The following is a 25,362-nucleotide window of genomic DNA, read 5'->3' as shown; positions in this document are numbered from 1 at the left end:
CAGTTAAACCTCCAACACGGGTGCCAACCGCTTCCATAAATCACACTGATCCCGCTGGGAGTCAGATATTGACTCCACCGTAGTTGCATTTGTCTGTATCTTCAATCTTTCTCCAGTCCCCCATGGCTTCCAAAACGGAGCGCCGTCAGTCCTGAGCAGGTTCGGGTCCAACGTTCTTATAAAGCTGATATAGTAGTGCATCACAACCGGGATGATCGCGGCATTTATATCCCTCATGCTACTGCTGACGCTACTCCCATAATTCAGACCGAAGATGGCCTGGAGGTCAAATGTGTGCGTGACACCAAGCCCGGCAGCAATCCTCGGCGGATCCTGGACATTATAGCGGTAGTTCCAAACCCTGTCAGACCCGTCTTTGAGAAATCTCGCCATGCTGCTGGTGATATGTATCCCTGGACATACGATTGTAGCATCACCAAAGGCAGCCGACGCCGAGGGGAAGTATACTGCATGGCGCGGAACTGGGTCCATCTTAGGGTACGCCTCGTTAATTGCTTGCAACTGCTCGGGGCTCAAATGAGGATAAAAGCTCTGTAAGAAGAGCGACACCTCTTCTGGACTGGTGGCATTATATGCAAACGAGGACCCTTCGTCCGTATCGCTGGCCACCATCAACGGCACCCGAATGAACTTTCCTTGCTCGAAGGAAGCGTAGAGCCGATCTCGGACAAGGTCCCCGTCTATAACCGGCCAGAACTTTCCCAACCCAGTAGGATAGCTAATTGAGCCTTGATCTGGTGAGCTTAAGTTGGCTTTCTGGATGGCAGAGGCATCCGCCGAGCGCAAGCACGCCAGTGTCGAGCATCCCACGGCCGCCAGTAAGCGGCTGTACAGAACCTCAGACTCGGACATTGTTACTTGAGGAGCCCACCAGGGACTCTCTGGAATGGCGCCCACGAAAAGACCCTCATTGCGGCCTCCATACGCCGTGAGGTGGAACGAGACGGAGCCACCACCGGCCGAGGCCCCGTGTATAACAACGTGGTCCGGATTGCCACCAAACTAGCCTGTCAGAAACCCCAAAGCCGTGCAATAGACAGGATTTCATACCTGAAGAATATGCTTCTTCACCCAGTTTAAAGCCTTTCGCTGGTCCAGCAAACCAACATTCAAATCACCATGTTTTTGAACTTCCTCGCCCGCTAGGAACCCAAGCGCTCCGACGCGATAATTGAAGTTGACAAAAATGATATTGTGCCCGGATTCCTGGACGACCTCGGTCCCGTTGTAGTTTGCGTTGGAATTGGTCGCATAAGCACCACCCTGGATAAACACCCAGACGGGCAGTTTCGAATGTTTGGTGGCACTGGAAGGGGTGAACACGTTGATAAAGAGACAGTCCTCCGCTCGGGTTGCTGTGGCACTCTGGCCCGTTCCAACACATATCGGGCCGAACTATAACAGTGAGCGGTGGAATCTGCTTGGAATATTTGATGTATTCACCTCCGATGCATCTTGCAGAGTGGAATTATGGACAGGCTCCCGTGGAGCTCGAAAGCGAAGGTTTCCTAGTGGTGGTGCCGCATATCGCATGCCCAGGTACTGATCTACTCCTGCTGCCAGTCTGACTCCTTGATACCGGGAGTAGCCGAGGTCGACCACGGGTCGGGTTGAATGAGGAGCAGCATGGCCTGTTAAAGGAATGGACAGTATACATAACAAAGGGGACAAGATCATATTGGCATTAATTAAACGCTGATGGGAGCCAAGCTTCAATCATGGCCATTTTACGAAAGATTAATACCCCAGACATCCCCAGATACCCGCCTCCTTCTGGATTGCTCGGGATATTTCGACCCGAATATATGCAATAACATGCAAGTTTCCTCTATGGCGCATTCTTGAGAAATCTACGCTGGCCATTGGCTTTGAAAGAGCGGAAGGATGTTAACGATAATATCTTGGTCACTATCTATACCAGCTGATCACGACGCAGTAAAGGTCAGGTTATGGACATGCTCATTGGCAAACATGGGCACAAAGTCAGCAGTGTAGTACCAACTCGGTTTCTTCATCCCGTCGTAGATCTTCTTGCCGTTGATCACAAGATCTTCAAAGGTGACGTTGGTGATGTTGCGCTGCCCGTCATACCCCAGCATCATCGACGGGTTGGCATTCGTCCCATTATATTGCAATCCCTTGATATACACATTGCGGATCCCCCGTCCCGGTGACGTATTGTACTTGGAGTTATACATGATGCGCAGGTTGATCAGTTGGCCCTCGCGGAAGTTCTCGACGCGCATCCCATCCACCAACACATTCTGGATGAGATTGTCGTCCCCGGCGTTGATCGCCAGACACCCTTGGTACCACATCTGCGGCTCGCGATGGTCGAGCACGTCGATGTTCCTGATCGTTACGCCGTCCATCGTCTCCGGGTTGGGTGTATTACCATGTGTTCCAATATTGATGGGGTGAGCATAGTCCGCCCAGAGCACGGCATTCTGGATGGTGAGGTTGCTCGAGTCTCCGGACCAGTTGTTCCGGTGCTGGTAGAGTGCAATATTGTCGTCCGAGTTGCGCATGAACACGTTGTCCACTAACACGTTGCGGCTGCAGTAGCTGTCAAATCCGTCGCCCCATGCGCCGATGGAGAAGGACCGGATCCCGCGCACGGTCACATCGGATGAGACGGCGACACCAATGTTCGTATTGATGAGGACTAGGTCGCGGACTGTGATGCGAGACGAATACTCGATTGTAATAGGGGCTTTGAGCAGCAGTCCTCGGCCGCGGATGCTGGCATCAGAGATATTGTGGAAGGCTAGTGGAAGGGTGATGGTAGCCCCAGGAGCTACATACACCGTTTTACCGGGCGGGATGAGTAGTTGTTTGTTTGTCGCGCCCGCCGTGCTGTTATTGATACCAGGGTGGAAGTAGATGACACCCGGATCCGAGGGCTTAGGCACCTCAGTCTCAATGGGGTTGGTGAGCAGGTTGAGCACGTCCCAGATATTGTCGTTGACCTGGATCACCACATTCTTGGGAGAGTCAAGTGAGAAAGTGATAACGTCTCCGTGCACTTTGGGAACGATGTTGTATGAATGCGGACGGACGACAGCGGAATGTATAGGGCCATTGTTGTAAGTCAACGACACCTCGACGGGGCCACAGAAATCAAAGTATGCGACAGAGGTATTGTGCACGATACTCGCTCCGCTGGTGGTATTGGCCTCGCCTACTTGGACAAGGAACGGTTGCACGGTGTACTCTTGCTTCTTATGAGCAGTGGAGCGCACTTGAACCGTGAACGAGTCGTATTTGTTAACACCGGGAGGAGTGGGATGGACGACAACAGGTGCTGTACTGTTGCAGAACTCTCCAGCGACAACGTCGCAGGCTAGGAAAGCCGCTGCAGTGGCTAATAATGTACGCTTAAGCATGATGGCCTTCAAATTCTTGGTTGTGCTTGAATGCATTCATGATCCTGGTCCTTTCCTTATATTTGAAGCTGTACACTGGTAGTATTCGACGTATGGGAACCAGACATTGTCCGGGCCAATTGGCGGACGAACTGGTGAGTGTCCTGAGGATAGGGACGAGTAAACAATAGGTTACCCCCGCATCTTCCTTAATTGAAGAAGCCGGGGAATTTGCGGAGACTGTGGGGGTTGATCATGCGGCTTCAACCATATTTTGCGTATACAACGGTGGATATCCCGGCGATTCCCCGGATCATTCAAACAATGCAAGAAATACCCAATTCCTATCTACGTCATCGACTTGGGTCTCAGCTGTTCTTAGATCAGATAGACAGTACTGAAAAAAGACGACAGGGACAGCTTAAGTGGGTGGAGAAATCATTGACATCTTGACATACACCCTGTAGAGGTTGCCCGCAGTATACAATTATTTCTGCTGCGCCCTCATCGTCTCGGCCAAATCCTCAAATGCCGCGCGTCTCTGGTCGACAATCGCATTGAACCTCTCAGCAGGCCCTATACTGCCTATCACGATCTGGTCTTGTCCCGCATAGAGACCTTTGAATGCAAGATCAGCAAAGGTGTCCAGAGGCATGCCCAGCTTGCGGCAAATCTCCTCGCCCATATAGTGGTGTATCTCGGCTATTACAACATTAGTCAGTCTCCTTGGTCAAGGATGCAGGGATGACATACTCTGCACTGCCGGGGGTGAAAATTCAATCACCGCCACGTTGGAGTTCTGCAGCTGATCACGGAGACACAAGGTGAACACGTTCAATGCAGCCTTGGAGGCCGAATATGCTGGCATAGGTGCAGCTGGGACGATAGCCACGTTCGATCCGGTACTATTCGGTCAGATACTCACAGTTCATTCAGTTCGTGGACGGTACTCACAAGATGATACTGGTGGGGCTCTTTTTCTCGATCAGAAAGGGTAGAAAGGCATGCGTCAACGCGACCAGACTGGAGTAGTTGACATTCATTTGCTTGTTGAATGGCTCCAAATCGAACTGGCCCCGGTCGTCGAGTTCAAAGGGGAGTTGAATTCCTGCGTTGAGGAAAAGGCAGTCCACGTCGGGGTACGAGTCGATGACTCTGGTCCGTCAGCAGGGCCATATAGCTGTATGCATTACTTACTTAGCTGCAAACTTTGGGATATTCTCCTGCACGGAGATGTCAAACGGAACTGCGCTGGCCATTTGCTCTCCATGTTTCTGAACAAATTCGTCAAGGCGGTCCTTGCGACGACCAACAGCTGTGACCTTGACGCCAGCTTGGACCAGTCGATCGGCCATAGCACGACCAATACCAGAAGTGGCTCCAATGAGCAGGACATGCTTATAAGGGAAAGACATCTTTCAGTAAGTCGTACTAGACCAGAAGTTGAAGAGAATTAAGATGAGAATATATATATGATAATGGTGTTGGGAAAGACTGGATTGCTAGGAGGAATGCTTACAGGAAGGGAGGAGTAGACAGTCTGAACATTACCATGACCTCCTTTATATATGAGAAGACCTCTCTCCCTCTTCTTGTTCCACTTCTCATCATCTACTGTCTTCTGCTGCCATATGAGAATATGGTCCACTTGGCGTCGAAATGCCTGCCCAAAATAGCTTAGCGTGGTTTGGACACCCTGCCATTTCTCCCACTTCCCCCGTCCCTGGTCTTTCTGCCATCGGCTACAACAACACATCTATCTATCTATGATTAATCCTGATGGTCTTTCGCGGTCGTCCATCAAAGGCCTGCCAGCGCTGTCGGGCTCGGCGGTTAAAGGTATGCTTTCCTCGCACACGCAGCCCAGCCTGTATGTAACAGAGACCAGTGTGACTACCGTCAGGACTCGTGCACACCATGCCTTCGTGCAGCGGTGGTCTGCCATGGATATCGGGACCCACAGGCAATCCGTATTGAGGATCAGACCGAGGACGCGTGGCGCAAGGCTCTGCTGAAGTCGAAACCTGCTCGGCCAACAGAGGCTTCGCTATCAGTCTCCATCGACGTCCAGGCCCGTATGGTCTTCTTCGCCCATTATGTGTCTGTAGGCTCCCGTGGTTGGGACTTTCTGATTCGATGGGAGCGTGAGATGGAAGTGGCGCCTCGTTGGTTAGATGCGAGCATTGATGCAGTGAGCTTAGCGCTGCTGGCGCACCACCATGTCTCGGCTCCTTTATTGTCCTTGGCTCGTCAGCGGTATGCTTTGGCTTTGCGCGTGATGAAACAAGCTTTGAGCTTAGCCCCGACTGCGACAGATAGCCTGATCGCGGCATCTCTACTATTGGACCTATTCGAAAAGATCACGCACACGGAAGCCAGCGCCATTCAATTCTGGCCCAGCCATGTTAACGGGACACTCGCTTTGATTCAGAAGATTGGAGTACAGAACATTCAAGATCACTATGCCCTACGTATTATATCACGTTTCTTGACCAACTACATCATCAGCTGCGTGGCCAGCGCGCATCCTGTCTCCAATGACGTTCTCATACTCCGTGACCATCTAGAGCGTCATTTGAACTTAAAAGATGATCCCAAATGGAAGATCTCGGGTCTGACGATAGAGTATGCATCTTTCCTCAGTGCAGTCCACACTGGCAGATGGTCACTTCAGGATAGCATGGCCCGCGCACAGGATCTTGACCTGGCCCTTTTAGCGATCTCGCGGGACATGCCTGCAGACTGGCAGCCGGACAGGCGGATTCTGCGGTACCCCTTGCCCCATGTGTATGGCCAGGAAATGGACTTTTATCGTGATCGTCATGCCACTCAGGCATGGAATGTGGTGCGGCAGGTTCGCATCCAGCTGAACGAATATCTGCTGGACTGTTATGAGACGCTGAACGCAATCCACGGAGTCAACCAGCTCGCCGCGTCTGAAGTCGCGTTGAGTAATATTGCAGCACTGTCCCTCGAGGTATATGCCTCCGTTCCACAATATGCAAGCTATGCCTGCCGATCGAAACGCAGCCGAGGACAGGCAGATGGCACAGACCTCTCCCTTGTCCCGCAGAAGGGCTGCAACAGAGTGCATACACCGTCCGAGCCCCTCGACTGCTACACTCTTCTGTTTCCTATGTACATTGCGGCTCGATCCAAGGCAGCCACGGTCGATCAGAGGCAGTGGGTCTCGTATATGTTCCGTTATATCAGTGACCACTTTGGCATTCGTAATGCCTTGCTACTGGCACAATTACTCGATCAGAACAGCAATATTAGCCCTTGGTGCATTTATGCTATGCTAGGGGGGTACGGATTCGCCGCTTGAGTCGCTCGAGGCGGCCATCGGGCGGTGTCTACAGGTCCTACCGCAGCCATGATCCAGCAGACCTGCCATAGTATGCTTATCCATGCTATGTACTGCACCGATAGATTCGATCTATGTCATGGTCAGCATGTCTCCACAGCGGGCATCTTGTCTAAATTTACTCTCATCGATGATTGGTTGCAAAGTTCAGGTGGAAATCAGCCGGACTTTATGATTGGGTAATATGAAAATGACGTCGGTGGCATTCCCCACTCGGTGATGACATTTGGTCCCGATTCAAGAATCCGCACTCAACTGCCAGAAACGTGTCGATCATCCCCACCTTTATAAACATCGTTTCAACTGACAGGGCTTGGTTGTTTACACTCATTCCAAACCACAGTTGGCACAATGGCTGCCTCAACCCAAGACATAGAGCAGCCTACGACTCCTACTCAGAAGAAGAAACCAGCCAAGCTGCGGCCGCGAAAGAATGCAGAAGATGAAGCTAAAGATGATAAACCGAGTGACACTTCACCAGAAGAGAACAATACACCTGTAGAGACCGATCGTCCTCATGACGGTGAATCAGTGAAGTCGCCCGAGCCTGATCCTCAACCTGAACCCGAACTCGAGCCAGAACAACCTAAACGACGCAACCGCCGCACGCGTCGACCGCAGCGTGATCCTGAAGAGCAATCAGAAACACTGTCTGAAAGTCCTGAACAATTTGGCACCTCGAACAACCGCGAACGACGACGTCGTCCCCGCCGGCGTGACGAGCAGCGCATAGTGCCGTTCGGAGCTGACAAAGTAGGGAGGGAAGTCGGGCGGAGACAGGACGCCAGCGGTCCTCTGGATAGTATCAGCAACGCAAATGGCACAATGATGGGACAAGGTCAACAAAATCAAGCCCAGCCGGAGAAGCAGAAGAAAGAGTCAAAGGATAATACGCTATCGTTACGGCTGGATTTGAACTTGGAGATCGAGGTGCAATTGAAAGCGAGGATTCATGGTGATTTGACACTGTCTTTACTGTAGGTTCACTCTCCTGCTGCATTTTGGATATTACTGACAGTTTATAGGAATTAGATCTGGTATCTACGGGAGTCGGGTGTTGAGGGTTATGAATTCTCATTTAGTCACTGGAATCAGATATTACCAATTTGATACGGGTATAAACAATCTATATATGAGACCATCTTAAATTATTCGTAAACCATGAGCATCATTTCGCAAAATACAACGCTCAGCCACGCTGAATCCTAGCAAGCCCAATTTGAATGTCTTCAGAACAAGGGATAGTAGTTATCACCCGCCGACTCAAGTATCCTTCTTGACTTCCAATTTCTTTGGTTTCCTCGGTCTGTCACTCTTCTCATCCTTCCCCTTATTCTCCTCTTTCTCACCATCACCCTCACCCTCCGCCTCATCCCCCTCATCCCCCTCATCCTGCCGATTCGCTAACCAGAACCGAGTAATCGTCCCCCCAGGAAATGCTGATCAATAAACTTCACCATCCCATACAAAACCCACCCCCACCCCAAAGCGATACCCCCATCATACTAGCCACCAACAGAATCGGCCCCGCCAAAAGCAACGAGAGCACCGCCCAGAGCAACACCGCGACAGCCGCAAAGAGAAACACACCCGCCAGGAAAACCAGCAGCGGGACCCCACAGCAGACCAGCTGGCAGATGATGAACGAGGACGCGATGGGCCGTTTTAGGATGGCCTCGTACATTTTGGCTTGTCGCGGAGGGGGCAGGATCCAGGCGATCAGGCCCTTGATCCAGTTTTCGAAACGGTCGAGAATGTTCGGGAAAAAGGAGAAGAGCCATGTTTTGAAGGCGGACCAGATGGATGAGAAGGAGATGTCTGGCGGTGGTTTGTCATATTTGGCGTCGTCGGAGGGATACTCGCCTGGAATGGCTTGGTCGGTGACTTTTTCAGTGGTGTTGTTGACTTGTTGTGTGGTTTGGTTGACTGTTCCTGAGGCGGTTTTGGTGACGCTGTCGGTGGGCAGGCCTTTGTTTAGGCCGCTGGTTACTGTATTGAGGGACATTTTGTGGTGATTGCCTCTCAGGTATACCTTCTAATGATGTTTGAAGAATGTGAAGTTCTGCTGTACCATATATTATTTCTTGTTGATGTGATCGTCACTTTCCGATGACGTAGTGGGCGTTGACACACATCACGTCAAATCTCATCTACCCAACATGGAAGAGATGATATTACTACAACCTGATCGGCCGGGGCTTCTCAGCACTAATCAACGGAACCAACCCAGGATCCCCCTTGGCCATAGCAGCCTTATACGCCTCCCTCTGGCTAACCCTGTGCAAATACGCCAGGATCCCCTCATACCCCGCCAAACTATACGGGAAGAACAACCTCGCAGTCGTCAGAGTAAACCCATTCATCACATCCGCCGCCGTGAACTCCTCGCCCGCCAGCCAGGTATTTTTGGTAAGTCGGTCATCCAAAACCCTCAACGCCTGCTCGAAATTGCGCCGGGCGAATCTCGCGCTGGGATCGTCGCGGGAGATCCCCGATCGGAGGACCGTGGAGTACCCCACCAGCGCGGGCTGGAAGTATCCGTTTGCAAAGTGTAAGAAGTAGAGATAATCAGCGTAGTTGTCTGCTGTGGGAGGGATGACCAATTTCCCATTCCCGTATTTGGTCAGGATGTACTCGGCGATGGCGCCGGATTCTGCGAGGGTGGTGCTGCCGTCTTGGATGACGGGGCTGCTTTTGTGGGATGTCTGGACAAGTTCAGTCATTTCACTTCAATCTGCTAATTTATGTAACACGTACAGCTGCTGCAATTCTGGAGGGGCTAAGAGAGTTTTTGCATCGCGCTGGTAGGTTTTGAGCTCGTAGGGGATGCTCAGTTCCTCGCAGAGCCAGACGATGCGCTCGGATTGAGATCGTTGGAGGTGATGTACAGTAAGCATATTGTATCTAAATCCCCTGAGAAATATCCTCGAAGAAAGATGGATTGAATCGGACTGATTTCAATCGGGGTGAGTTTATATACTTTTAGAGGGATTTCTAATCTACATCCGGCCAGATCTGAAAGCAAAATACCTCGGGACAAGCGACCGCCGCTGCCGTTATCTCGGCCAGCCAGACAAATTAAGACTGACAATGCCATTTGCAATTTAACACAGTTGAAGTCATGCAGATAAACTAGTCAACGCTAATACCAAAGAATGCTAACAAAGCCATGGTAAAATCCGCCCATGCCAGCGGTTTTTGCAACCCTTCCATGTGCCACTAAAATAGTGCTTCACCAGCACATCGGGTGAAGTGTGATCTTCCCCCTGTGTGACCGCAAATGATCTTTTGGGAAGGATCATCACGTCTCGAATTCTCACAGGATCTTTCAAGTCCCGTAGATTCTGTATTTGCTCCTCCGAGCAGCCCAAGTAGTCGAGGATAGTGTCGGTCCATACACTCGGCCCCGTCCAGTCCATAACATTGACCTCAGCATCCCCCTCCAAGGCGTGCACCTGTTTCACAAAACTCGACGTCCTCTCCGCAATACGAGTGAGTAGATCCCGGAACATGGGGTGCAAAGCATTCGACGCCATAGTCCACTGGACAAATTGCGGCGAGCGAGGCAGACCTTTTGTGGTCGCGTCTCCTTCCAGTCCAATAATCACATTCGGGGGACTATGATGCTCGTCTTCAGAACCCATAACGGTCCATGGCAGCGGCCGGACGAGGTGGACATCAAGGTCGCTGTACACTCCTCCTCGCCCGAACAGGACCAGGTAGCGACAAAAGTCCGACTTGAGCACCGCATAGGGAAGTTGCTCAAATGCGGCGGCAAAGGTTCCTGACGCGTCCACCTCGCGTGCCAGCTCGAGACAGGCCTCCTCACTCCAGTACTCGACCTTCCAGCCGGACTGCTGCCATGAGATCACGTGATCACTGGGTTCAAACTGCGAGACGGGATGGTCGGGCATCGATAGGAGAAGCTGGTGGACGGTCTGGGGAATGGCAATCTCCGTCACCGGGTAGGCCCCCTCGGTGACGGCAGACAAGTGAGAGTGGTGACCATAGTAGCGATAAAGCAGCCCCAGGATGCTGAAAAAGACGATCGCCTGGATGGCAACGTGAGGCCGCATCGGTGTCGCTATCCACAGAACCCAATTCTCTTCAAGATCCAAACAGTCATGAGCAAGTATCTTTATTCCACCGCAGCGTTCGATCCCAGCCGACCGGACGGGCTACGGGAGCGCAGATCGTGGTGCCGAAATAACCCTCTAGTCGTCCCTGAAGCTCGAGCGCATGATGAACCGGTGTTCCCGTGCTGGTCGATCGTCGGTGGGCCTCTATCTCGGATATGATCTCCTGCAGTGGACTATCCCTTACTGTTGATCCGAGATTCTCTTCAACCACAGTGTTGTGGCTAGAATCGCCAGTGAATTGAGAAGAGGAATCCCGGCATTCTGCACTTTTTGCAGAGATTCTCAATCTCCGGAGAACGAGGGGGGAATTGGAAGATTGCCTGAAACTAGCAGCTTGGCGCGACCCTTAGTCTCGGAGTTTGCGGCCGTTTGCAATATTTTTGACTATTTGGGAATTGGGTTGTGTTGTTTGTGTTTGTTTGGGCGCTGAGGCACTAGACTCTTTGGGAATAGATTGGCACGTTTTGCTCAGAAAGGAAGGAGCCCAGAATAGATCGTCAGGCCTCAGGCCACCATCAACACTTTTTCGGCCACTCCAATAATAATCGATTGTCTCCCCCTTTCTTCTATATGAAAGCTTCATCTACTAACTAACAGACGCATCATCCAATGCGCAATATTTGTCAGAATATACGCAGTTGCGACCGCAATTTCCCACGCTATATGGAATGCCATGGTTGCCGCCTGATTCGCGTCTCGGCGAATCCTTCAGTTGTGGAGAATTACCTGACCAGGCTGCTACATGGGGCAAGGCGTACATCAACTTCGTGAAGTCTTGTTGCTCTGTTCGAATTCCAGGAGTACTCCGTATGGATTCGTTATCATTTACTGTCGTCTAATCGAACCCTTAATATTATGCCACGGAGGCTGCAGCTATCTGTGCGGTACAATGGTTCGAAGTATCAAGGATTAAGCAGGCCCTTGTATTGAACATTGATCGCACGGATCTTTTCGAATCTTCTCATATTCAGGCAGACCTTTTTGTAGATACTCGATCCCCGGGCTGAATGAGAGCACAGGCCACGACGCCGCAGGAGTAATCTCTTTCTGCCGCGTCAGATTATGACATACCTCCCACCATCCAGGTCCTGAACTTGTCAGGAAAGACAACTTCTCGCAATGATGAATCCATGGATTAAATTGATGGCATTTTTCCAGATTTGCCTGTCACAATGAGGTTGACTCGTGGAAGATCGCATCTACTCCCACATTTTGACCGTCAGGCCCCCGCAGCTGACAGACCCCAGCAAATCATTGCACGTTCAGGCGAGGTCTAAACCGGCTGTGTGAATCCATACATTTTTCTTACTGTACTATGCAGACGAGATTGGATATGTTTAGGGTATTGTCTTGCCTATCCCTCAAGATGGGTCAAGTGAAGCCAATAGAGCAGAGACACTGGCATACAGAGGCGGAAGCCTCCCATACTTCAACCCAAATATAGAACTGTTAATCCGTTTATCTTATGTGAGATGGACGAGATTCAAATATATAATAGACGCTGCATCTACTTGTACCCTGAACCTGGACAACAAACCAGCCTCAGTAACCATCAACATCTCAAGCCACATCCTATACCAAAGCCTCAATATGAAGAACCTCTCCCTTGCAACACTTCTCCTCTCCCTCTCCGGCTCCCTCACAGCAGCCTGGAATGTCACCGCATACAGCAACACCGACTGCACCGGCTACCTGACCTCCATCACGGGGGAGCAGAACTGGGGCTGCTACTGGCTCACGGGCGTCACCGAGCCCATTCAAGCGATGAGGATCGAGGAACTTCCGGAGGGGTGGAGGTTCATTGCATCGAGTGGCACGGCCTGCGATACCTTTCACCAGGCTGGTGGAAACGGATGTTATACCCAGGGACAGGGATTTCAGTCATTTGAGATTATTGGGTCGAGCAGCTGAGTATGTAGAACTATGTGGATTATGAGTGATACTAACCGGCACTTAGTTGAGAGAGATCAATGATTGCATGGTACAATGTTCATCTTGGGATTGGATACAGTTTCTTCGCTCCGATTTACTTGAAGTGTCTCAGTGGTCAAATACACAATTTTTAATTGAAGTTGACTTTAATGGGCTGAAATGGTCAGGTTATGTCTTCTAAATGTCAATAGAATTGAATTGAACTATACACCCTACCGATACTGAATGTCTTGATTGAACCTCAGGGCTGCCATGAAGCGCAGAATCATGAAAACAGATGACGAATAAGTCAGCTTCCCTTTCGGAAAGATAGTCAGAAGTAAATGAATAGGGGCTACACACCAGAAAACCTTGCTACGTTGTGCCCGTGGCATCACATAGCTCTGGCAACCCAAAGCCCCGAGCCAAGCTCGTCAACAACCGAGTGACACTCCACCCCAACCGACTGCGCCATATCCGCCGCTTCAGCCAGGAAGTCCTCATTCGGCCGACGAGCATTCGTGGCCCAGACACGAAGCGTCAACCTTTCCAAGCTAGGAATCGTTTTCTTCGTCGCAACAACCCGCTGGTCGACTGCAAAGACCATCCCGTACGGATCCCACGCGTAGTTATCGAACCCGGAGAGATCATTCCGCATTACCAAGTGCCGTACCTTTGGGGGTAGGTACTTGTGGAAATCCGCCCAGTTCTCGTTCGAGAACCAGCCCAGTAAAAGCGGCATTGGGACTTCGAGCTCCTGAAGCTTCGTGAACTCACTGAACAGCATCAGGAAGGGATCCGTCAGCGTGCTGCCAAAGTTATTGTCCTGGTCCCAGGTGAATCCGCCAACGAAGCTTGGGTCGGTCTCTAGACCTATTGAGAGAGTTTCTAGGCGGACTTTCAATGGCCTTAACGCCTCCGCCAGTTCCTTGCTGTCGAAGAGTGGCAGCTGCGACACCAAGTTGTAGCAGACTCCCAGGTGCAACCTCCGGAGATTTGGACAGGCGCCGAGGATTTCCTTGATATCGGCCGCGTCTACGCTTGATCTGGCTATAACCAGGCTATCAAGCTCGCCAGCCGCCAAACGATCCTTGTATTCATCGAAACCGAAAGAACTCCTGAGCCAGATCTCCACGTGCTTCAGCTTAGGCAGGGCAAACCAGGGAGCAAATTGATACTCGTTCCCCAGTAAAGGAATAACAGCCACGGCTTCCTCCGCCTCGTTGTCAAGCTTCTCCGCTTGGGGGACGTCCCCGCCGTATTTGAGGATCTCCAGCCTGTTGAATCGGGAGATACCTTCGAACGACGAGTGGAAGGCATGTTGGAGAAACAGACCAGGAAAACCACCAACCAGAGTATAGGTATAGTCCAACTCCAAAATTCGCAGGTTGTGCAATTGGAAGATCAGAACCGTCGCATACGCGTAGTAATCCCCCTGCTGTAACAACGCCGCGTAACCTACCGTGTCGAAAAGCCCGATCTGGCTCACGAACTGGATAGCTTTCCTGGTAACAAAGGCAAATCTCGTGGCATGCTGTTGAAAGTCAATATCTGGATCGGGCAGAACCCAGGCCGGTCCGGTGTAAGTGAGCTGGAGATGCTTGACATACCCTGCAAACTGCGGATTCAGGAAGATCTGCTCCAGGAGCAGAAGGACGCGTCGGAGAGGCGTGGCCGTGTATGTCCAAAGGATGTTCCTGAACACGAGGGGCTTTGCCCATTTTCGCAGATCTCGGGACACATTGGAGACGGCCAGGTTGTCGGCGGTGCCTAGGTTGTCAAGGACATTCACGAGACATTCTGGGGGAAGCATGCTCAGCGGGCTGAAGTTGTCAGCTGCACTATCAGAGTTGTCAGCAGAAGATACTCACCCGGTCTGCAGATCCATTTTGGATGCTTGCAGTGCTCCTTGAAAGGTGCTTGAAGGTGTTAAAGTTGATACGAAAGTCGACAGTGATTGGTTTGGATGCTATTGGTAGGGGAGCAGCTGAAGAGTTGGTGAAGTGAGAGTAAACTGTTTGAAGATAAAAAGGACATTTTTACATGCAGTCGACCACTGAGATGTCTTAGAATCTTCTTGACTGTCTTACATGAGGAGATATTCACTGCGATAAAAGACATTGTCGATGAGACATGAACCTTTGTCTTCAGACATCCGACCTGCTTTGTCTTCGGCACTCGTAGGGACCTCTACCACGGGACTGGGGTGCGTTCGAGACGGCTCTCCTTTTCCCATTTCAGACATGGAACAATTGGCCATAGAGGAACCAAGACCGTTGGGAAAAGTCGTATATGAAGACAATGAATGTCATTGAACGAGGACGGAGACTCCCGGGTTTGATTAAGCTTTGACGGAGATCCCCAGCTTATGCACAGATCAACCAGCTGTGCCATCGCGAAAGAGCTCCTGCAGGTGTAATATCAAACTTATGTGATAATCAGGATATCACTGGATGAGAAAGTCATAATTGGAAGCAGAAAGACGCACTGCCGTCGCTACGAAGAAGTGAGGAAGAGAATGGCGGAGGGTGGGAGGCATTTCTAAAGAGCTTCAACGATCCAGAACGACCGAGGATGTCCTCTTGTTTAGGATTTAACTATAACCTGGACTTAAGAAAGCGAGATGCTGCCGTCAGTTCTTAGATATTCATTGCCGACTTCAAAGATCCGTTGATCTAAGCCATCTTCATACAGCCTAGTTATTCTCAAACAATGCAGCAATCTCCTCTTTGTAAAGCTCCAGACTCGGTATCCGGGCCACACTACCCTTGACCGTCCGAATGAAGGGCCTGTCTCCACTGGCGAAGATCAAACGCTCAGGACTCAGCTTCACACACTCATGGCAGTTCCCGTTGACTTTGTCGATATAGGGCTGTAGACTTTCGACCATCGCCTTACGACCAGCGTCAGATGCCACCTCGGTCTCATCATGCAGCTCCACCAGCAGCACCGGGAGGGGTCGTCCATGACCCCCAACCAGCGCCGCTTTTACCTTCGGATGCTGTTCTATCTCCGGCTCCAGCGACCCAGCATAAAGCCCATCCGCATGGCTGAGAGGAATATAGTCATCCACACGGCCGACAATCTTCCACAACCCTTTGCGCGTGGGATGCTCAACCCACAGATCCTTCGTCTCGAACCGGTCGAGGTCCGGGTAAAGAAGGAAGATCTGCTGCATTTTACATTCGGGAACACGCACAAAAACAAGCTCATGGAGGTCTCCGGAACGGGGCTCGAAGACCGCCCCGGCTTGTTTCTGGAATTCGACGTAATCCCAGTCCTTGTCGTCTCGGCGGAAAACGGTGAAATAGCCGCCCGATTCGGTGCTTCCGATGGCGGGAACGAGCTGGACGTAAGGAGCGAGAAGGTCGCCGGACTTTCGTGAGAGGGGAGCTCCGCCGTAACTAACCAACTGGAGGCTTCTCAATGCAGAGAGGGCTCTGTCGTTCAAGCACATTTCGTCGATGAGAGCTGGGGTTAGCAGGGCGCAGTCAACTCGTCCGTATTGGAAGATATCGACGACGGTGTCGGCGGAAGGAGGCGCGGGTGGGCCCACAACAAGGGTTGCGTGAGCGTATGTGGGCACGGAGAGAACCATCATCATTCCAACCAACTTTTGGATGGTCAGTTCGAGGATCAAGTTGTTCCAGAGATAGTGACATACATGTAAAGATGGTAGAGGCGTGTACCAGCGTCTCCCGGGAGCGTGGTGCAGCAAGAACTCATCAATGTCCGGCAGAGCCGCAGCCACGTCAAAACTAGCCATCATCTGGTGAGTGTAGGTGACGGGTTTGGGAAATCCTGTCTGTGTCAATCCATGATACTCCCTAAGGTACTTCCAGATCCACTAACCTGTCGTGCCAGACGTATGAGCCACCAACCAAGGATCATTCTTCCCTTCTTCCCAGGACTTGGGATATACATAAGGCTTAGCAGGTGATTCTTGTAGGAGGCTGTCAGGTTCAGGAGCCGTAATCTGTTGGATATGGGGCGCATCCTCCAAAATGGTACCGACTACCTGCGCCATACTGGGCGGTCTGATATAAACCTTGCATTGTGTCTTCTTCAGAATCAAGCGCTGTGCTGCTGGCGGAATCAGCGGCGACGGGAGCACCATCTGCATGAATCAGCGAGGAACATTTATGTCAAACTGGCTATATTCACCACTTTCTGCAGCTTTCCGGCCGCAGCAGCAAAAATGGCATAGCGAAGGTCCTTAGGGCCTGCGTAGGCGAACGATTGGAATGGCTCGTCGGACTCAGGGAGATTTTGCCGCAACCAGTGAGCAGCATGGTTGACTGCGTTGTTGAACTCTGCGAACGTGATCTCTTTGTATCCTTTAGATAGATCGTTATTGTCTATTGGCATCGACACCCAGGAGCTGTCTGGATCGTTCTTCGCTCGTTCTTCAATCGTCGCCACCAGGATGCGCTTGCCATGCTTTATGCCAGGCAGAGGAAATGTAGCTATTTTACTCATCGTCACTGATCTTGGGAAGTACACCGTGAATTGCCAGTGACACGTGAAATTTACAAGTGGGAGTCCTCGAGTGAGACACTATATATACGAAGTCAGACAGGGATCGGCGCGGGGTCGTCAAACTAGAGCTGTATTGAAATGCAGCTAAGACTGGCCGTTCAGTCCCGCTACGGGTATTCGGATGCTTGATCAGCGCTTTTTGACTTCATAGGAGAATTTATGTTACAGCTTTTATGCATTGACATGAATGAGGGTTCAGATGACTCTGCCTCTCGTAGCCACCGGTTGTGCTTGAGGCGGACACTAGTAGTATCATTCATATACGGCCGACGCGGGGTCCACATTCTGGTCTACGTTCAACAACCGGTCTAGAACTAATGCATGAAGACTCTGTTGGCGTGAGACTAAGGCCTAGGCCCGACCTCCGAGATAATCAATCAGATTACTCTGCTTGAATGTCCCCAACGCTGACGCTGATGTTGTCAAGTGCAGGGGTAAATGCATGCGGGAAGTTCCCAGCCAACAGAAAAAGAAAAAGATATGCGCAACAGAAAATGGCATGACACATTCTAAGACAATTTTTGTAAAGCTTCTCGGCCCTCGTCATCCAAATCTGGGTACTCTCTCAAATGGCGCAGATCCATGCAGAAATCCTTTGCGCCCTTATGTGCGTCGCCATGTGCAGCCAAGCGCTCTTGTAGCAGCGTTTTCCACTCAATATCCTCCTCAGTCCATCCCCAAGAGGCGGAAACATACTCATACCATATAGGATAATAGGCAGCGTATTCCCAGTCGAGGATTCCGACCAGTTGTCCATCTTGAACCATGATATTGCCCAAATTCAGATCGCAATGAGTGAGGACGTATGGTTCACATCGAGGCATACGTTTCCTCAGGTTATCCATGGCTCCTTGAGGAAACTGCTTTGTAGCTGTGTTGTGAAGGGTAAGGCTTATAGCATCCCAGAGTTCAACGTCAGAGTGGAAAGGTCCATGGGGCTCGCGATCAGAGAAAAGCAGCCGCGGGTAACAAGGGCTTTGATCAACACTCTGTATAGCTTCTGATGTGAGGGACCGCAGCTTCTTGCGCACTTCAACAACCTGATCTGCTATAGCCGTTCTCTGGGATTCTGAAAGTGAAGGCCAGGCCTGCTCAAGTGTCTGCCCGTGCATCCGCTCGAGAAGTACAAAGTATCGCCCGTTGGCATCGACCCAGTCTCGCAAAACTTTGGGAGCTGGGATTTTGGGATTCACGTTGGATGCAAGGTACGCCAGTGTGGTCACTTCAGTCTTTGGACCCTCGTCAGGCCGTTCTTTCAATATCACGTCGGACCCAATAGACCAAGTACCCCGTCGGTCCGCACCGTAGAAAAGTTTAACATGACTTGAATAAGAGCACCGCTCTTGCATGTCGGACGTCCACCCACATGCAACGCAACCTTTGGATGACTCCTTCGTCATGATGGCAAATTAAGTTGTAGAGTCAAGGGGTCGAAGAAGGGTCATCGAAATAAGAAGAGAAGGATAGCTGCTCTCACCGCCGCCGTGAGGCAGTCCAACCAGGACTCTGGTAGTTGATATGCATGGATTTCAAGCGTGTCGGGGAGTCTACTTTGTCTTCGATGGCTTGTGTGGTGGCTGGGTTGTATCTTTCAAGCTTCACGGGCAAGGTGAAATCTCGTGACGACCAGAAGTGCTGCATGTTGTGTGTTGCATTCGAGGGAGGTGAAGGGACGACTCGAGGCAACACAACATTTTCCAAGCTCGGATGCCACCCCTTGATTATTGGTGTCAAATTGACATTCCGAAGTTCCGCGGATCAAACCTGATTGGGATACGGCAGGCTTTCTCTCCGGCTTCATTTGGTAAACGAAGTTAGCACGTAATATCGCGCCGGATAGCCTCACCTTATTGTTGAATACTCCTAATTTTTCCTGCGTAATTTACTCATGTAAATTACCATCATATGCTACAAGCATTGAGCAAGATATTTCAAGCGAAAACACTGTACCCCGCAGATCTCTATATTAGCCCCTGTCTAGTGCCAGGATAGCGCTGACATCAGGCGTCCCATCAGCACTACCCCATGGAGAATTCCATTCAAATTCATAATCTTTCGTCTGACCCCTCAATCTGTTCGTAGCTAGATGGACAGTCTGCTTTACAATGACGTTCCCTTTCAGGATTGTTGAACATATCATCCCCGGACAGCATATCCGGGAACATCCACATGCCCTAAAAGGACGCCAGGAAACTGCTTTGAAGCTTGCGATCAAGCAGTATATTCCGCACGATCAGACAGAGTCTATTCCCGAAAATGCTGTGACGATCATTGGGGCGCAGGGAAACGGATTTCCAAAGGTGAACCCATTCTCTCCAGGATTTACTGCGTGCCTGTCTAAATCCAGATAGGAGGCATATGAGCCGTTGTGGGAGGATCTCTACGCTCGATTGAACAAGCGATCAATTCCGGTGCGCGGCATTTGGATCGCCGATATCTCGAATCAAGGCGCAAGTGGTGCTCTGAACGAACATGTCCAAGGAGATAATAGTACGCTCACTTGAATCATTCGAGCTGATAGAGGAAACTGACGGCGAGCAGCACATTGGCACGATCATTCCCGGGATCTGTTGCATATGGTCAACCACTTCCGGGACGACATTGTCCGTCCTATTATCGGAGTCGCCCATAGTATGGGATGCGCACAGCTGTAAGTTATCTCATTCCTTCGACGATCATCGCTGACAACCGCAGCATCCAGTTATCCATCATTCATCCTCGTCTTCTCTCAACACTCATCCTCTATGAGCCCGTCATCTTCGGGGAGCCATTCGGGGTCATGAACCCCGCAATCACGGCCGTGCTGCGTCGAGACCTATGGCCTTCGAGAGCAAAGGCCGAAATGCAGCTCCGGAGAGGATTCGCCAGGTGCGATCCCCGCGTCGTGGACCGCTACCTTCACTTCGGTCTGCGACCTGTGCCGACACGCCTCTACAATCCAGAGGACGACCCCAGTATCCCCAAGACAGCTGTAACACTAACAACCAGCAAGCACCAAGAGGCCTGGGCGTACACCATTCCCAATCTCGAACCCGAATCAGCGGGGCTGAACGACCTCCTACTTCCCGACTGGGATCCCGTCCTTGAGCGCCCTGCCCCATTCTCCCGTCCAGAAGCTTGGGCGGCTTTTCGGAATCTGCCCTTTGTGCGGCCAAGTGTATTTTGGGTCTATGGTGGCCAGAGTCCGCTCTCTCCACCCGTTGCTCAAGATTCCAAGCTACGAGCCACCGGGACTGGCACTGGAGGAAGTGGCGGCGTGGCTAAGGGGATGGCTGATAAGGCAGTTTCACCGAAGGCCACACACCTGGTTGTCTTTGAAGAAGTGGGTTGGTGTGCGGAGGTCGCAGCGAGCTGGATTGAGAAGTGGTTTGCGCGAAATCTGAAGGAGGAAGAGTTCTGGCGAACGTACCAGAGCAAGAAGTCGGACCCGGAGATGCTCAGGAATTCCGAGGCCAGTATTCGCGTTGCTAAGATGGCAGTAGGGTCCCATGGTGGCGTCGTCAAGGGGAAGCTGTAATCTGCAATGTTTTAAGCAGCTCAATGTATCACTTATTCAATACTAGTTATTCTTTCCTTAGAATCTCAGCTGCATCGTTGAAGGGGCAAGTCAGCGAATACTTTATTGTCACTGCACCCATACGTGGCTACTATGAACGGGTTTCACCGATATATTTGTATTGAATGACGCTATTTACTAACCCACTTTTCGCAATACAGACCACACCACAACTCTACTTTTCTATACAGACCCCTCAACTCCGCCATATGAGTCATGACACATCCGGGTATACAACATCAGAGCCTATACATCAAAGCTTATAGAACGGAAACAGGCTTTCCAGGTGTCAACCAGCACACCTTATCGATGATACCCTCCTCCTCAAGGTCCTTGCGGAGCTCCTTTCCGAACTGTGTGAAGTGGCCCCAAGATTCGTAGTGCATGGGAACCAGAACATCAGCCTTGACGTCGCGGAACAACCGCGCGCCGGACTTGCCGTCCATGGTGATCTGGCAGGCGCCCTTGCTGGGGTCGGTCTTGTCGACGGGTCCGTAGGCGTTACCCAGGTTCATGATGGCAGCGAGGACATGGTACTGCTCTCCGACCTTCTTCAGCTCATCGATGTACACAGTGTCACCGGTGAACCAGATCGCGTTGGGCAGACCGTCACGGCCGCGTCCAAATTCCTCGTTGGTAATGATAAAGCCAGTGCACTCATCTCCAGCGATGTGCTGGGTGGGCGTGCCGATGATCTGGAACTTCTTTCCGGCGATGACGGTGTCGATCTTCTCCCAGGGCTTGAGGCCGTGGACGCCAGGGCGGGGGAAAGGTTCTTGGCTCCGTCCATGGTAGTGAAGACGCGGCGGCCGTCTAGCAGACGGCGACCCAGCTCATCGAGGTTGTCAACGTGGTCTTCGTGGCTGAGTAGAACGGCATCGATGACGGGGAGTTGATCGAGGCGCAGAGCAGGATCGTCGCTCACCTGCAGCGTTATCGTCTCTGTGACGGGCCAAGAGGAGCCGGCGGGAGAGAAGAAGGGATCGGTGAGCATGTTGACGCCATCGATTTCGAGAATGGCAGTCGCCGTACCGATGTGGGTGACGTTGAGTTTGGGAGCCATTGTGAAGGATTAATTGGAAATGGGATTGTTAGGAGTCAAAGGATGTAAAGGAGTTCAGAAGAGAAGTGATGGTTATGAAAGTGTAGTGTTTTGCTGGCAGTGAGGGACCGAAGTATATATATACCCGCACCCAGTGGGATGTCTGTCCAGTAGAAGTCAGAATTGAATTATTCATTCTGACAAATGAGGCAGCAAATATTTTCGGCATGGAAAAGGCACCACCGAATACGGCGTAGTAATGCTTAGAAACTCGTGAGGCAAGTCTTCGCCACTATGAGCTGAGAATCATATTCATGACGATGGTGCATTTCCTAATCGGGATAGAATATTCGCCAAGAACAGCGGAACGAAAGGTTCGGAAAAGCTTCTCTTCTGCCGTTCTGCTCCCCCACGGCTTTTCGCCATGGGGATAGATTATTATTATTGACAAATATAACCAATCTTATACTTAGTCAGAGCAGTTGATGGCTTACCAAGCCAGAGCATTTGATGGTTATGATCAACTTCCAGATAAGCGGATGCCAAGTGCCACCACCAAGAGGTTCGCTTGGGGAAGGAAAAGTTTATCTGCCCGTATTACCGTCTTCAGTTAACCTTACCATGATCCTTTCAAGGGGCATAGAAGCTCAGAGGGGATTCTCCGCAGAAAGCGACATGGTGGCAGTCGTGGCCAAACACCTGACATTCTCTCTGAACCCTACGATCACAATCCAAGCCTTGTCCGCCGTTGGATATCCACCAATTAGAGGATGCCTGGACTGTTTGAATGTTAGAAAATGTAAAGTTTTGGGATAAGGGTTAGTATTACTAATATATCTATACATTCTCGCGTACTAAAGCAGTCTATTTATCTCCAGATCCCAACCTATGGTCATCATATCGCATTAACAAAAAGCATAGACAATCGCTATATACTACATCACTGCTTTTCCAACTGACACAAATCATGGATATCCTCTACTGACGATTTCCTCGATCCCTCCTTGCTTGTCTCCCCGATCATGTTCATGCTCTCCTCCATCTGGTTGTATTTGCGGAAGCAAAAGTAGAACACGACAGCTGTGGCAAACATGGTGATGCTGAGGCACGCATACTCCACCAGCACCTTTGGATCAACGGATACAGACGACAGCGTGATTCCAACCGTTGACCCGATCGTGCAGGTCAGAAGGAAGAGAGCGGAGACTATGCTTCGCATTGATCTCGGAGCTTTGGTGTAAGCGTATTCCATGCCTGACAGACTGGCGAAGAACTCGGAGAGCCCTATGAGTGCGTAGACAGGGACCTGGAGGAGGATGCTAACGTGAGACGGTGGTGATTGATATATTACTGCACTCTGGCATTAGAAAGGTATTCGAGGGCTCGAGAAGAGACGTACATTGTTGGATGATAGCAGCAATTGCAATGGCAAATGCTATGGCGACGAAGCCGGTAGTCATGCGACTTATGGGTTTGAAAGGGATACCGAAGCGTCGGAGGGCAGGGTTGATGAGACGTTCACTGTTCTTTCAGTATTGGATGATGTCGAATGAATGGAAGCAACATACAATAGGGGAACTGCAATCAGAATGGTGAGGGGGTTGAATAGTCCCACTATAAAGGTTAGAAGTCGCTCGATAACAAGCTAGATGAGCACATACTCATATCGTGCGGCATCCCGTATGTCTTGAGAGACGATGCCTGACTCACGAGGTTGTTGTTGGCCTGGCCATTGCATAACCAGAAAATGGGGCTACAAAGTCAGCTTTATCAGATGGGCCGAGGAGAGTGCCAACATACTATAGCAGACTGGCATAACGTTAGCAGTGCTAGTCTGGTTAAGGCTTCGACTGTACTTACAACACACGACAGGCAACAAGTGCTCGTTTCAATTCATCCACAAACGTGTCGTCCCAGCATACATGCGCACCAGTGGCCTCCATTGCGAAGGGCCTTGCTGCATCCATGTTGCAGTTGTTCTTCAGGCTAATCCACAACACCCGAATGGCCTTGGTAACGGCCGAGCCGTGCGGTTGCTGGACCACTATCATGATTTAGTCATTTTCTTCAAGGGAAAAGGCACCTTCTCTTACCATATTTCTTACGGCCAGCCACTAAGGCGACAATGGCCAATAACCACAGGCAGAGCGGCATCATAAAGGCTGCCCAGAAGTCGACCTTGAGCTCCAGCCACTATTACCGTTAGCAATGACCTGACGAAGCGAGAGGTGGACGAACTGAAGCGGGGATGATCGACAGAGCTCCAATGTTTATGACCCTTGAAGTATATTAGTATCTGACACGCCTTTATAATCCTCAAGACTCACCAGTAGTATCGTGCATAGACCGTCTGAACTGTAATATTGGGATCCACAATGACCATCTCTCCACTTTGCAGTGTTTTGACTCGTTCTGTGCGCATTGAGTACTGCTCAGCAATTAGGGGCCGACATTGCTTTTGATACCACCGCATCTGATGCCGTTAACATATGCGGTATCTCCGAAAGTTCCGTTGCAAGACATACCCCAATCCAATCAATATCAATGCAAGCATTAACCCTGGTAAGCCAACTCCATGCTCGAGACTTGGCGGTAGCGATGTGACGAACAAAACCGAGACACCGCACACGGAGAGTCTATACATGTTTAGTTGCATTCGAGAAGCGAGGGGTAGAAGGAATGTACCCCGTCCCGAGGAAGATGGTCTTGAATCGACCTAGGTAGCTGTCCGCAACAACAGCCCCGAAGATCGGCGCCAGGTAGCACCATCCCACAAAGAAGTAACTAATCCCAGTTGCTACTTTTTGGCCCTACTTCTGTCAGCTTATTTGCAGAGAAATAAGGAGGCTAAAATAGTACCAATCCAAGGGCACCGTGGTGAAGTACATCATCACGACCATGCTGTATGTAGTTTTCTATACCCGTCAGCAAGATTCTGTCCAAAGCACTATTGATAGAACTCACGCATTGGCGCTGTGATGGAACGATACGTAAAACGCTCAGCCAACTCCACTATGGCCACGAGAAAAATATCCAGTGAGATGTCATCGCAGACTCGCCGAAGATCTCTCTTCTCTGGCTCTGGTATCTCCACATGCTCGCATTCGAATGAATCGGTTGGTTTTATTGTGCAAGAGAAGGCCATGTTTCATATCTTTGCACCGATGGACAACCCTGTCAATGAATCCACCTTTCGGGCACATGTTTTGGATATAGTGGATGCATATGCAATATATATAGTCGATGAGATCTACGCGGAACAGTGCGATGATGGCATTGGAGATCTTCGTGGCCCGAGGAATGGATTCGCAATCGATGGACGATCTGTGTGCAAGGACAATCTGAGAATACAATGAATCTGTATCTGCCGACCTTGAGTCCATTGCCTTGATTCAACGGTAGATCTCTTGTTACTGTCCATG

General features: G+C 50.7%; 14 protein-coding genes across 14 annotated transcripts; 4 read left to right on the top strand and 10 right to left on the bottom strand.

Moving 5' to 3' along the window:
* Positions 1–3: 3 nt before the first annotated feature.
* On the bottom strand, positions 4–1,554 carry P174DRAFT_515853 (putative carboxylesterase; the record flags this gene model as incomplete). Its single annotated transcript, XM_024832233.1, has 3 exons — positions 4–1,023; positions 1,072–1,416; positions 1,465–1,554. The coding sequence occupies 3 exons, from the start codon at positions 1,552–1,554 to the stop codon at positions 4–6; spliced, it is 1,455 nt and encodes a 484-aa protein (XP_024678446.1).
* A 392-nt stretch (positions 1,555–1,946) lies between these two features.
* Positions 1,947–3,407, bottom strand: P174DRAFT_435205 (putative endo-polygalacturonase; the record flags this gene model as incomplete). The annotated part of the gene is made up of 1 exon (XM_024825916.1): positions 1,947–3,407. One exon carries the CDS (start codon positions 3,405–3,407, stop codon positions 1,947–1,949), a length of 1,461 nt encoding a protein of 486 aa, XP_024678445.1.
* A 466-nt stretch (positions 3,408–3,873) lies between these two features.
* On the bottom strand, positions 3,874–4,801 carry P174DRAFT_378154 (oxidoreductase, short-chain dehydrogenase/reductase family; the record flags this gene model as incomplete). The annotated part of the gene is made up of 4 exons (XM_024822806.1): positions 3,874–4,088; positions 4,140–4,291; positions 4,341–4,541; positions 4,584–4,801. 4 exons carry the CDS (start codon positions 4,799–4,801, stop codon positions 3,874–3,876), a joined length of 786 nt encoding a protein of 261 aa, XP_024678444.1.
* A 364-nt stretch (positions 4,802–5,165) lies between these two features.
* Positions 5,166–6,714, top strand: P174DRAFT_464246 (Zn(II)2Cys6 transcription factor domain-containing protein; the record flags this gene model as incomplete). Its single annotated transcript, XM_024830362.1, has 2 exons — positions 5,166–5,225; positions 5,275–6,714. 2 exons carry the CDS (start codon positions 5,166–5,168, stop codon positions 6,712–6,714), a joined length of 1,500 nt encoding a protein of 499 aa, XP_024678443.1.
* A 195-nt stretch (positions 6,715–6,909) lies between these two features.
* Positions 6,910–7,987, top strand: P174DRAFT_308355 (uncharacterized protein). Its single transcript, XM_024821643.1, has 2 exons — positions 6,910–7,730; positions 7,779–7,987. The coding sequence occupies exons 1-2, from the start codon at positions 7,105–7,107 to the stop codon at positions 7,783–7,785; spliced, it is 633 nt and encodes a 210-aa protein (XP_024678442.1). The 5' UTR covers positions 6,910–7,104; the 3' UTR covers positions 7,786–7,987.
* A 29-nt stretch (positions 7,988–8,016) lies between these two features.
* On the bottom strand, positions 8,017–8,758 carry P174DRAFT_464270 (seipin co-factor family protein; the record flags this gene model as incomplete). The annotated part of the gene is made up of 2 exons (XM_024830366.1): positions 8,017–8,156; positions 8,230–8,758. The coding sequence occupies 2 exons, from the start codon at positions 8,756–8,758 to the stop codon at positions 8,017–8,019; spliced, it is 669 nt and encodes a 222-aa protein (XP_024678441.1).
* Positions 8,759–8,930: 172 nt separating this feature from the next.
* On the bottom strand, positions 8,931–10,829 carry P174DRAFT_464243 (putative alpha-1,6-mannosyltransferase subunit; the record flags this gene model as incomplete). The annotated part of the gene is made up of 4 exons (XM_024830361.1): positions 8,931–9,441; positions 9,511–9,657; position 9,895; positions 9,917–10,829. The coding sequence occupies 4 exons, from the start codon at positions 10,827–10,829 to the stop codon at positions 8,931–8,933; spliced, it is 1,572 nt and encodes a 523-aa protein (XP_024678440.1).
* Positions 10,830–12,438: 1,609 nt separating this feature from the next.
* P174DRAFT_515849 (uncharacterized protein) lies at positions 12,439–12,976 on the top strand. Its single transcript, XM_024832232.1, has 2 exons — positions 12,439–12,803; positions 12,850–12,976. The coding sequence occupies exon 1, from the start codon at positions 12,483–12,485 to the stop codon at positions 12,801–12,803; it is 321 nt and encodes a 106-aa protein (XP_024678439.1). The 5' UTR covers positions 12,439–12,482; the 3' UTR covers positions 12,850–12,976.
* A 221-nt stretch (positions 12,977–13,197) lies between these two features.
* P174DRAFT_435197 (F-box protein) lies at positions 13,198–14,691 on the bottom strand (the record flags this gene model as incomplete). The annotated part of the gene is made up of 2 exons (XM_024825915.1): positions 13,198–14,644; positions 14,675–14,691. The coding sequence occupies 2 exons, from the start codon at positions 14,689–14,691 to the stop codon at positions 13,198–13,200; spliced, it is 1,464 nt and encodes a 487-aa protein (XP_024678438.1).
* Positions 14,692–15,177: 486 nt separating this feature from the next.
* On the bottom strand, positions 15,178–17,312 carry P174DRAFT_507473 (putative AMP-binding enzyme). The gene is made up of 4 exons (XM_024831380.1): positions 16,968–17,312; positions 16,656–16,920; positions 16,468–16,604; positions 15,178–16,416 (listed from the first exon to the last, which is right to left on the bottom strand). The coding sequence occupies exons 1-4, from the start codon at positions 17,280–17,282 to the stop codon at positions 15,499–15,501; spliced, it is 1,635 nt and encodes a 544-aa protein (XP_024678437.1). The 5' UTR covers positions 17,283–17,312; the 3' UTR covers positions 15,178–15,498.
* Positions 17,313–17,851: 539 nt separating this feature from the next.
* On the bottom strand, positions 17,852–18,742 carry P174DRAFT_454832 (aminoglycoside phosphotransferase family protein; the record flags this gene model as incomplete). The annotated part of the gene is made up of 1 exon (XM_024829268.1): positions 17,852–18,742. One exon carries the CDS (start codon positions 18,740–18,742, stop codon positions 17,852–17,854), a length of 891 nt encoding a protein of 296 aa, XP_024678436.1.
* Positions 18,743–19,412: 670 nt separating this feature from the next.
* P174DRAFT_396637 (putative toxin biosynthesis protein) lies at positions 19,413–20,943 on the top strand. Its single transcript, XM_024823751.1, has 4 exons — positions 19,413–19,642; positions 19,694–19,832; positions 19,884–19,992; positions 20,037–20,943. Exons 1-4 carry the CDS (start codon positions 19,448–19,450, stop codon positions 20,857–20,859), a joined length of 1,266 nt encoding a protein of 421 aa, XP_024678435.1. The 5' UTR covers positions 19,413–19,447; the 3' UTR covers positions 20,860–20,943.
* Positions 20,944–21,158: 215 nt separating this feature from the next.
* Positions 21,159–21,961, bottom strand: P174DRAFT_425009 (MBL fold metallo-hydrolase; the record flags this gene model as incomplete). The annotated part of the gene is made up of 2 exons (XM_024825248.1): positions 21,159–21,673; positions 21,727–21,961. The coding sequence occupies 2 exons, from the start codon at positions 21,959–21,961 to the stop codon at positions 21,159–21,161; spliced, it is 750 nt and encodes a 249-aa protein (XP_024678434.1).
* A 919-nt stretch (positions 21,962–22,880) lies between these two features.
* Positions 22,881–25,085, bottom strand: P174DRAFT_425008 (putative POT peptide transporter; the record flags this gene model as incomplete). Its single annotated transcript, XM_024825247.1, has 14 exons — positions 22,881–23,290; positions 23,340–23,461; positions 23,509–23,554; positions 23,602–23,693; positions 23,741–23,749; positions 23,801–23,984; positions 24,034–24,133; positions 24,179–24,218; positions 24,268–24,352; positions 24,406–24,413; positions 24,466–24,576; positions 24,626–24,750; positions 24,800–24,855; positions 24,905–25,085. The coding sequence occupies 14 exons, from the start codon at positions 25,083–25,085 to the stop codon at positions 22,881–22,883; spliced, it is 1,569 nt and encodes a 522-aa protein (XP_024678433.1).
* Between the last annotated feature and the right edge of the window lie 277 nt (positions 25,086–25,362).

Source organism: Aspergillus novofumigatus (genome assembly GCF_002847465.1).
Source record: "Aspergillus novofumigatus IBT 16806 chromosome Unknown P174scaffold_9, whole genome shotgun sequence".
Classification (NCBI taxonomy): Eukaryota; Fungi; Ascomycota; class Eurotiomycetes; order Eurotiales; family Aspergillaceae; genus Aspergillus; species Aspergillus novofumigatus.
This window is presented reverse-complemented; position numbering and strand designations above follow the sequence as displayed.

Bases quoted from the DNA above. Each gene is read 5' to 3' on its own strand.
- P174DRAFT_308355 (XM_024821643.1), top strand. From the start codon at position 7,105: ATGGCTGCCTCAACCCAAGACATAGAGCAGCCTACGACTCCTACTCAG.
- P174DRAFT_515849 (XM_024832232.1), top strand. From the start codon at position 12,483: ATGAAGAACCTCTCCCTTGCAACACTTCTCCTCTCCCTCTCCGGCTCC.
- P174DRAFT_507473 (XM_024831380.1), bottom strand. From the start codon at position 17,282: ATGAGTAAAATAGCTACATTTCCTCTGCCTGGCATAAAGCATGGCAAG. The intron at 16,921-16,967 runs GTGAATATAGCC...TGATTCATGCAG, and splicing joins CCGGAAAGCTGCAGAAAGTG to ATGGTGCTCCCGTCGCCGCT. The intron at 16,417-16,467 runs GTATGTCACTAT...ACCATCCAAAAG, and splicing joins CGCCTCTACCATCTTTACAT to TTGGTTGGAATGATGATGGT.
- P174DRAFT_396637 (XM_024823751.1), top strand. From the start codon at position 19,448: ATGACGTTCCCTTTCAGGATTGTTGAACATATCATCCCCGGACAGCAT. The intron at 19,643-19,693 runs GTGAACCCATTC...AAATCCAGATAG, and splicing joins AGGGAAACGGATTTCCAAAG to GAGGCATATGAGCCGTTGTG. The intron at 19,833-19,883 runs GTACGCTCACTT...GACGGCGAGCAG, and splicing joins ACATGTCCAAGGAGATAATA to CACATTGGCACGATCATTCC.